General features: G+C 47.2%; 2 protein-coding genes across 6 annotated transcripts in view; one reads left to right on the top strand and one right to left on the bottom strand.

Annotated features, from left to right (window-relative positions):
• Window positions 1-734: 734 nt before the first annotated feature.
• On the top strand, window positions 735-2,109 carry zar1 (zygote arrest 1; the record flags this gene model as incomplete). The annotated part of the gene is made up of 4 exons (XM_080832067.1): window positions 735-1,394; window positions 1,601-1,693; window positions 1,781-1,855; window positions 1,966-2,109. The coding sequence occupies 4 exons, from the start codon at window positions 735-737 to the stop codon at window positions 2,107-2,109; spliced, it is 972 nt and encodes a 323-aa protein (XP_080688193.1).
• Window positions 2,110-3,138: 1,029 nt separating this feature from the next.
• Window positions 3,139-10,532, bottom strand: part of fryl (furry homolog, like) — a 94,107-nt gene continuing 86,713 nt past the window's right edge. For 4 of the 5 annotated variants that reach the window (XM_080833204.1, XM_080833205.1, XM_080833206.1 and 1 more), the window contains 4 exons: window positions 10,154-10,171; window positions 7,726-7,836; window positions 6,231-6,448; window positions 3,139-5,647 (listed from right to left, as the gene is read on the bottom strand). In XM_080833204.1, the coding sequence (XP_080689330.1) occupies window positions 5,293-5,647; window positions 6,231-6,448; window positions 7,726-7,836; window positions 10,154-10,171 (702 nt within the window). In that variant the 3' untranslated portion in view covers window positions 3,139-5,292. The remainder of the gene's footprint in view (window positions 5,648-6,230; window positions 6,449-7,725; window positions 7,837-10,153; window positions 10,172-10,532) is intronic. The other variant, XM_080833202.1, reaches the window with a different exon arrangement.

Raw genomic sequence — 10,532 nt, 5'->3', positions numbered from 1 at the left:
TTAAGCCTCGAAAGTTGCACTGGGTGCCTTTAAACTTGATCTCATCATACTATGGCATGCCACAGGCTATCCAGGGGAAGGGGGTGGAGGGTGTGGATAGGAGTAGTCAAGTATCAAGAGAATGAACCTTGTATAATATTATATTATGTTTATTCCCAATTGACACCGATGGATTGGGTTGTCTATGTACAGTAGGCTATGGCTAATATCATTCAATGATAATTAAAACTAATCAAATATCCTGAACGCAATGACCCTATGTGAAAATTATGATGGTGTTGCCTACGTGATTAACGTTCAAAAATGTTAAGTTGTGTCTTTAAAATGAGGTGCTCGGAATACCAAGAGTGTCATTCTTGTGCCTACACGATAGTCCTCCCAACATTGCATTTGTAACTCGTGATACGAACGTTCATAATCACCTCTGAGTGCTTCATGCTTTTTAGCAAGGCACGTTTCACCGAATCATCCATGTGGAAGACTACAATGTGTGGTTACTTCATGATGAAACACCATTTACATTTAACCAGTTAAATTGTGCAATTATGTTAATGTTTACCACATGTTGTGTATATAAATCATGAATAAATATGCATTGCAAAATCCTTTTGCGTATTCTTGAAACTGTTAAATGACTGGGCAACGAAACGAGTCATGGCCACCTGATTGTAATCAATTTAACACGCTCTGTGTATAAATTAGTTGGCGTCCACACGTCAAACGACTAAGCAAAAATGGCTTCGTTTGGAGATGAGACGATTGATAGTTACCTCTATTCATCTTACAACCCATACTCATACAGATGTCCGAAACCTAAGATTTGGCGAAACAAGAGTTATTTTTCCTTCGGAGACGCGGAGACCTACTTTGACAACGACCATCGCGCACAACTGAAGTCCATCTTGGCACAAATCAACCCCAATCTGACGCCTAGGCTTCGAAGGCCCAACACCAAAGATATTGCGGTGCAGGTTAATCCCAAAACCGATGTATCGGTGCAGTGCTCCCTGGGCCCGCGGACCCTGATCCGAAACCGAAATGTTTTGCGGAAAGGGGATCGGGAAGCTCCGCTTCCAGTACGCGCCGGGGTCGCTGTGATGCGTTACCCGCGCACCCTCGCTGTTTATTCCCCGATAACTTCCAGGCGACTCTCTTCCCTCCTGTCAGGAGTCAAGGGAGACAAGAGCGTATCTAACCTCACAGGTGGTGATGAAGACACTTTACTAAAAGGCGAGGGTTCCGAAAGTGAAGAGGCGACCGCAGAGAAAGCGGTCAACCAAAAGCTTAGTCCCGAGAAAGATGGAAACCAGGAAAAAGACCAGTCAAACATTACCGATGACCAGAAAGACGAGACACAAAGTGATTCCAAAATCAAAGGACGCGTGAGGTTTCAGGTAATACTGGATTCTAGACAACAACTTCTTTGCGTTATGTCAACGATATTTACTTTTATTGTTTTTACTTCGTTTGTAAGGGTTGGGCTCTAGCATCTTCGTTTGAACTAGTAGGATGCTACAAAACTGTAGGTGTGAATGCATTTTGACATGTAAATGTAAAAAAAACAATGGTCGACATCGCTAGCCTAACCGTTTCTTTTCAGTTCTTGGAGCAAAAGTATGGCTATTACCACTGCAAAGAGTGCAACCTGCGCTGGGAGAGTGCGTACGTGTGGTGTGTGCAGGGAACCAACAAGGTGGGCTACAGAAAAACCTTCAAAAGTTTGGGTTTCATTTACTTTATCAACTGATACGATAACAACAACTCTTCTCCTTGTCGACAGGTATACTTCAAACAGTTCTGCAGAACATGCAAGAAGTCTTTCAATCCTTACCGAGTTGAGGACATAACATGTCAGGTAGGACCTCCGCATGTAATACCAAATGGATAAGGTGGTTTCATTTATGTTGCAGGATATTACACAGGTACACTTTTCTATCATGACATGCGTGCGGTCCTCCTTTCCAGATCTGTAACAAGTCCAGGTGCACCTGCCCAGCGACACCGCGTCACGTGGACCCCAAACGTCCGCATCGTCAGGATCTCTGCGGGAGGTGCAAAGGCAAGAGGCTGTCCTGTGACAGTACGTTCAGCTTCAAGTACATAATTTAGCCTCCCGTTGGAACGACGGCTTCCTTGCACTGGACTATCTCTGACGGGACATGCACTGGCTCTGCACAGCACTATTTTGTTTTTGTAAAGATGATTGATTTTCATCCTTTTGTTTTGTAGAATGCTAATGAAGGCTTATAATAAATGACAATCAGCAGAACCCGAGTCGCCTCTGCTCACATTATTCACTCTGAGTGTCAACTGCTCAAACTGGCAGTATGCCTGCCTTGATCAGAAGTGAACCTGCAACCAGGTTTTTTTGAACATGACATGAGCCTCAGTTTTAACTTTAGCTGTCTCAACAGTTTGCTTGCTGGATTGATTGAAAGTGTACAGGTCATTGCGCATGTAGCTTAAGATGCGCAATTAGGCGCGGAGGTACTGTAAAATGCTATCCTCGCAGTCAGGGAGTAAACATGCACTGGGGAACATATTTAGTATTAGCGTACCACTTGGTAGGAAGCTGTTGACGTCTGACAAATGATATTTGCTTCAATCTGGGTGGAGATTCCTCCATTCAAATGTGACACTTTTGCCAGATAAGTCAACCCAGAGTCTGTGCTGTTCTGGAGTAAGCTTCATGATCCACACAGTAGGTGCACATGCCTTATGACAAAACCAGAACATGCCTATACTTGATCATTTGGACAACCTGGCAAAATACTGGGAAATGTAGGCTACACTAATCATAGCTATATATAAAGGCCTTTATATGTCTGACACTAATGATAGGATTGTAGTGTAGAACATACCGATTGGCTTGTGAGCGCCTCTGTAGAAGACCGAATTAACTTGATACTGAACTAAATTGTGAATGAATTCAACTTGATAATGAATCAAATGTAGGTTACTGATCACACATCAACTGGTTCAGGAAGATATCCAGTTCTGTTTGGGTTTGGATTAGGTCCAGCGTGGTCAATAGACATACGTGTGTGTGTTTGTGACAGAGCTGGAGGCTGGGGAAATGCATATGATCAGGTTTTTATTTATCCAGACAAGGAAAGGCTGGTAAAGAGTGAGATGACAAAGAAAAAAAAAAGAAAAACCAAATAAACAAAAAAAGTCAACAGAAAAACTATAAAGAAAACAGAAGAAAAGGAATAATGCACCTCTAAATAAAAAGTATACTTTTTCCAGGTAAATAATATATCCATATATTCATTAAATAATTAAGAACAGCATTCAAAAATGTACCAGACAAGCAACAGAAGAGATCGGTGTGAGGAATGAATACAGTGATCATTTCTTTTAAATCTTTTTCTTAAATGTGCCATGACAGATTTTTTTTCTCTCTCTCTCAAGACATTGCTTTATGTCCTGCAGTCTGGCAAGCAAGCCCAGTGCCTTTCAGAAGCACAGCAGAGCCAACATGGCCACAGTTTCCCCCTCAGGGCATAGGGCTAGAACACACCATCAGTGCAACCCTGAGCCGGGCAGGGGTTGGGGGGAAAGGGGGATTGGGTTAAGACAGAGCCAACATGGACGAACATCAGCCCCAAGCTTCCTTCAGCACAACCTGTGTCGGGGAAGCAGAGCCGGTATGGAGAATCACAGTGGAGTTAAGGAATGCATCTGGCAAGGCTGGGCTGGGCAACAGTAGCCAGCATCAAGAGGGAGAGACAACCCCAGTGGCCTTCTCTACTAAGCAGTGGAGTTAGGTGTCGATTCCCGGCGACAACCTTTGCACTCTGACCTCTCTATCTCTGTCACCTCTCTCTGTGTGCATGGATAGTTGGCACAGCCAAGGCCAGTCCTTTTCGAAAAGGTTTCAGTTGCCAACATATTAGAATAGTGGAGAGGGTTTGTTAGTGATTGTTATATCGGGTCTCTGATTCAATTCTTGCAGGGTTTTTTTGTATTTTTTTTTGCGTTAGCTTCATACTCTATTCTGATTTAACAGTGCATTACACAAATGTACAAGGGAAAAATACTGCTTTTACACTATACATTTTTTTTCTAAAATATATACAGAGTAAAATAAGTTATTGATATTTTCATAATGGGTTGCAGCCAGTTTTAGCACTTACTTTATGTGTGTGTGCATTTCAATCTGTGTGTGTGTGTGTATGTTATATGCAAGTGTGTTTATATGTAAATATGCCTTTAGAAATGAAACCTGTATCGCCAACACAAGCACATGCGTCTGTGCGCAAACACAAAAATGTCTCTCACACACACAATCACACACACACACACGCACACACACACACACACACGCACGCACACGCACAGGCACACGCTGACACACACATCCGTGCACACACGGAAATCTATGGTCTCTAAAGGCAGCTACTTATTTGGTAAGAGGGTAAGAGTTTCTTTCTTGTTGCTGTTGTTAAGAGCCACTCAGCAAAGGCGGTGGGGGTGAGGGTGGGGCAGGGTTCTGTAACGTGAACAGATACATTTTTCTCTTTATACAGCATCCTGAGGGCGAGGGCCCCCCTACCCCCAGGCTTACAATTACACATGAAATATCCCTAACGTTTACATCCTAGGATGTTAGCTCTAATAAAAAATACATTTCTCCAAAAATATGTCTTGCAGTGCTTTCTCTTTCAAGCATGCATTTGAAACCTTATTTTTTTTTCCTTTTTGTTTCTTAATATTATGTTTGATTACGAGTTAAACGTGACAGGGATTCCTTCTTGCATTTCTTTGCATGTCATCTCCATGGCGTCACACCTCGTGTGCTGGGTAAGCCGGCCCAGTGCATCGTGGGCCGCCGAAAGCCCATCGGCCACATCAAGGTAGGCTGCTCATAGGTCATAGGTCGATCCGCCAAAAGGAAAGACTTTCCAGTTCAGCGTCATCGTCTGCCTCTGCCTCTGCCCTTCCGTACATCACCTCCCGTCACCACCTCAAGAGTAGTTATTGCAGCGGAAGTTCTTCCTCTTCTTTCAAGCGCGGTCGGGTGGCTTATTTTCGGGTAGGGGTGGGGGGGTGGGGGGAAGAGAAGAATGAAAGAGCGGCACTTGCGCATTTTCAACATGAGCGAGTTGAGTTCGTCCCCCTCGCATCCTTTTAGCCCTTTACAGTGACGTCTCCATCCCCCATCCACAGAACCCTTCACCGACCCCCACTTCAGGTTGCCATGTGCAGGTGCGCGGGGAGGGGAGGCGGGTGGGGTGGGGGGGTGTAGAGGGAGAGGACAGTCCCACCTCCAGTCCGGGCCACTACAACTCACAGGCCGGTGCTGAGCACGGTCGTGTGGGTCTCCATTGAGTCCTCGATCTGAGTCTCTGGTGGGGGTTGGATGTGGGTCTGAGGCGGGAGAACGGTTTCCATATGGGTCTGGTTCTGGTTCTGGGTCTGGTTCTGGGCGGGAGTTGGGCAAGTCTGGGCCTGGCGCAGCGCCTCTCTGATCTGCAGGTTGAGCTCCATGAGTCGGGCGCTGGCCTGGGACATGTCTCGGCTGGGTCCCACCACCGCCAGGCAGCCCGTCTGGCCCAGCGTCTGGTGCCGGAAGTAGATGTGCAGGAGCGTCTGGACCGCGTCATCCTTCTCGCTGCCGAAGATGTCGTTGGGCCAGAGAGCCCTGAGGACAGGAAGAAAGAGAGGAAGAGAGGAAGAGAGAGAGAGAGAGAGAGAGAGAGAGAGAGAGAGAGAGAGAAATTCACTTTCATCCCAAGACCTTCAGACACAGACATGACGCTGTTTGGGTCAGCCGGTACTCTACAGTAATGGCTTTTACTTTTAAGAAGTCTACTGAACCAACGCCGTAATGTTACTTAATTGACTGTAAGTAACATTTCATTAATGGTCAGCCGTTGTGCGGTGTGAAAGGTCTCTATCATCTTAGCTGATATGCATGCCTCTGCAGCTCTGTGATCATGTGTGCATCATAGTGCTGTTAAAACTAACACGTTCATTTTTTGCGATTAATATATTATTTGTAAAAAAACTGTATGCCTTAAGGCAGCTGCCATGTACAAATGTAATAACTTTCACTTAATGTATTGAATTTCAAGGGAATTTAGAATTCCGTGACTTTTCCAGGATTTCTATGACCGTGGGGACCCTGTATCAGTAGTGGGATGTCAAGTGTGGAAGCTCAGATTCAGGTGTGTGGGTGTGTGTGTGTGCAGTTGAGGGTGCTTGGGTGCGTGTGCGTGACTCACCTGAATGCTTTGACCTGTGTGAGGGCCTGGCTGAAGTGGCGTGCCCGCAGGCTCTCGATGAGCGCGTGGATGGCCGTCTCTGTGCTGCTGTGCACCACCTCCCCCCCGCCCACGCCCACGCCCACGCCCACGCCCAGCTCCTCCTGGATGCCACGCGCCACATCCGCCTCCTTCAGGCAGCTCTCCAGCAGAGCCAGTTCCTCAGACATGTTGATAACCTGAGAGAGACAGAGAGAGAGAGAGAGGGAGAGAGATTGGTGGAGGGAAGGAAGGAGGGAGAGAGGTAGAGAGCGAGAGTAAGGGAAGAAAAGGAAACGAGAGCATGGGAAGGAGGACAGAGCCAAGAGGTAGATGGAGAAGAGAGAGAGAGAGAGAAAGAGGGTGGAGGGAAAGAAGGAGGGAGCGAGAGAGAGAGGGGTGCACATCCAGGTCAGCATACAGTTATACCCACACAGCTTTAAGATTGAGCGCACACACACACACACACACACACACACACATTTCCATAGGGTATGCCCGTAGCCTCTCACAGAGGATGGGCCTGACCAGAGAGAATGAGGAAACTCAGTTAGCATTGATCCGTGATTAGCTGGAATAGCTGGCCCTGCCCCTGCATGTGAGAAATGACTGGCTTTGATTCAGTGCAGGCAATCCGATTAGACTCCCACTAACTGTACAACCTGCTGGGGCACCGAAGACAGATAGTGTGTGTGTGTGTGTGTGTGTGTGTATCGTCTGCAATGCTAACTAATCAAAGATGGGAACAGTCAGATAAATGGTGCGGTATCTGGGAGTGTGTAGGAACCACAAATCTAATTTGGCTCCTCTGTATCAGAGCAGACAGATGTGTCAGACAGAGAATGGTCCAAGTGATAACATCAGATAGAACTTCATGTATATTTTGATTCTTTTTTTTTTATTTAGACATTTTCTCTATACACATGTTTGTGTGTCCCGAATGCAGAAAAAGATATCTGTATCTCCTATATTTAAGTGTGTGAGTGTGCCTCAGTGAACATGTGTTTGAGTGTTTATAAAAAGTGTGTATTTCATCTTGAATGTGTGTGTGAGTGTGTGTGTGTGTGTGAGTGTTTATAAAGAGAGTGTTTGATCTAGCGTGTGTGCTGTACGTGCTAGCCTGCTCCCTCAGAGGAGATGGGTGGAATCCAGGCTGCCTGCCTGTCTGACTCACTTCCCTCTGACAACCTGAAGCCCAATTAAACATGGAGCCACCTCTATTTCCCTGAGCGGAACTGCCCAAGAGCAAGTGTGTGTGTGTGTGTGTGTGTGTGTGTATATATATGTCTCTCACACACACCACACACACACACACACACACACACACACACACACACACACAGAGGAGAAAAAAACATTTTGAAGCTGTTGGCTCAAGTGTACATAGCCTCAAAAATACATCCAAACTGCAAAATTGTATGACCGTCTATATGCGTGTGTGTGAGAGAGAAAGTGCGTGCTAGCATTTAGCGCCTACCTCTGCCTCTCTCTTGATGGTGTCCACCCTGCTGATGAGCTTGCAGTAGGCCTGGAACAACAGCAGGAGCTGGAAATGCAGCTTGTACAGCCGCCGGCAAAGCTCCAGCTCCTTCACACAGCGAAAGAGAGAGAGAGAGAGAGAGAGAGAAGAGAGAGAGAGAAGAGAGAGAGAGAAGGAAAAGAATAAAGGAGAGGAATAAAGACAAATGTTATTACGGGTCTTATTGTCCTGGCATGCACAGTTACGTGACTTGATGGATGGATGTCCAGGGTTAGCGACGGCGGTGAGGAAGATGAAAGGGTTACGCAGGAGCGGGATCATGTCATGTCATATCGTTGGTCTATTCGGCCATCTTAAAGGCCACACCTGGCCACACAGAGGGAAAGCATCCCTGGATCCTAAAATTGCGACCCAAAGAGGCCCTCAAAGAACCCCCCTGGCACAGGCACCTAGCATTCCACTGCGCCTAGCTGGATTTAGCTCCACTCTGTTTTAAGTACGGCAAGCGGTCGGGGATGCAGCATGAATCTCTGTCATCTCAGCAGTGGAAGTGAAAAGAGCAGACAGGACGAGGAGGAGGGATGTGCATGCAGGATGGTGAGAGACTCAGGCAGGGGCCACCACCACTCCTTACGCCCACTGCTCCCTCACCCATGACTCCTCCCTAACCCAGGGGCCACCACCACTCCTCCCTAACCCAGGGCTGCTCCCCATAGTGAGGCCACACACCCAGCACTGCAGACCAGGTGAATGCTATGATCGTCCACAGGCGGCAGAGAGGAGAGAGGATGCTGGGAAATTTCAGTGACTAGAGGGAAAAGCCAGTTAATGCAGTGATGGGAGGTCAAGCGCATCTTTTGTATGGAGTGTATGACTGCTAATGATTGGGCATGAGTCTTTAGTACAGGTTTAGACAGGTGTGTGTCCCTCAGTCACAGTGACCCCTTGTCTCTAGTAACAGTGACCCCTAGTCTCTAGTAACAGTGACCCCTAGTCCTCAGTCACAGTGACCCCTAGTCCTCAGTCACAGTGACCCCTAGTCCTCAGTCACAGTGACCCCTAGTCTCTAGTAACAGTGACCCCTAGTCTCTAGTAACAGTGACCCCTAGTCTCTAGTAACAGTGACCCCTAGTCCTCAGTAACAGTGACCCCTAGTCCTCAGTCACAGTGACCCCTAGTCCTCAGTCACAGTGACCCCTAGTCTCGAGTAACAGTGACCCCTAGTCTCTAGTAACAGTGACCCCTAGTCCTCAGTCACAGTGACCCCTAGTCCTCAGTAACAGTGACCCCTAGCCCTCAGTCACAGTGACCCCTAGTCCTCAGTCACAGTGACCCCTAGTCCTCAGTCACAGTGACCCCTAGTCTCTAGTAACAGTGACCCCTAGTCCTCAGTCACAGTGACCCCTAGTCCTCAGTCACAGTGACCCCTAGTCCTCAGTCACAGTGACCCCTAGTCTCTAGTAACAGTGACCCCTAGTCCTCAGTAACAGTGACCCCTAGTCTCTAGTAACAGTGACCCCTAGTCTCTAGTAACAGTGACCCCTAGTCCTCAGTAACAGTGACCCCTAGTCTCTAGTAACAGTGACCCCTAGTCTCTAGTAACAGTGACCCCTAGTCTCTAGTAACAGTGACCCCTAGTCCTCAGTCACAGTGACCCCTAGTCTCTAGTAACAGTGACCCCTAGTCCTCAGTCACAGTGACCCCTAGTCCTCAGTAACAGTGACCCCTAGCCCTAGGTCAAAGTGACCCCTAGTCCTTTAGTGAAAAGTAGTTCTTCAATTTCCCTTTGGGGGAAACTCTAAACAGGTCAAGCACTCTTGATAAAACTATCCTGGAGCTCCTTTTCTTCCAGTGAACTTTGAAGAGCCCTTCAAGACAAATGTTCTAACCTCCTTCAATAAGAACATTCAAATAGTCCTTTTTTTCTTCAAGGTATCAAACCATCACACATGATGCTATTCACCTTCGAGGCAGGAGCATATTACAAGTCATTACAGACCAGTGTAAATGTGTGTCTGTCAGGAGCAGTGACTGCAGTCTGCTGGATGGTAGATAATAAAGAGTGAGCGGGGGATGGGCCCCACCTTGAGAGGCGGTGGTGGGCAGAGAGTCAGAAAGTTAAGCGATGCGATGGGTGTGGTCGGAGACGGCAGATCCGCGTGCATACTCAACATGGACACGTGCATGATAACATTACGAACGACATGCACACGTTAGCGGTCATATGCACGCACAAATGCTCCGACACGGATGATCAGGTAATGCCGAGGAGGTGGAGGAGGGGAGGGGGGGGGGGGGGGGGGGTTGGGGTGGAGTTTGAATGGAGTGGGTGGGTGGGTGGATGGATTGATGGAATGCAGTCAGTTCGTTGCCTTAGCAACGTGAATGTTAGGGGGAGGGTTCTAAGAACACAAGAGCCACTTACTGCTAATTTTTCCATTTGCTAAGCAAGAGGGAGAGGTCACAAACACATAAAAAGAACACAACACAACACACACACACACACACACACACACAAACACACAAACACACACACACAGAAAAAAAGGGAGGAGAGAAGAGCAAGAATTAGTCAGCATATCACACTGCAGCACTGCAACCATGACACCATGATACACTGTCCTCAGAGCGAGGGAGAGGGAGTGATGGAGAAAAAGAGAGAGATAGACAGGGCAAGAAAGACAGAGAGAGGGTGAGAGAGAGAGAGAGAGAGCAAAAGCAAGAAAACAGTGATAACAGTATTCATCAGTTGATACTGTATGACATCAGGCCCCAGTGTGAGCATGCCTGAAACACAGCCAGTG

This window comes from Sprattus sprattus (assembly GCF_963457725.1).
Source record: "Sprattus sprattus genome assembly, chromosome: 2".
Taxonomy (NCBI): domain Eukaryota; kingdom Metazoa; phylum Chordata; class Actinopteri; order Clupeiformes; family Clupeidae; genus Sprattus; species Sprattus sprattus.
Note: the sequence above shows the minus strand (reverse complement) of the source record. Positions and strands in the feature narration are given on the sequence as shown.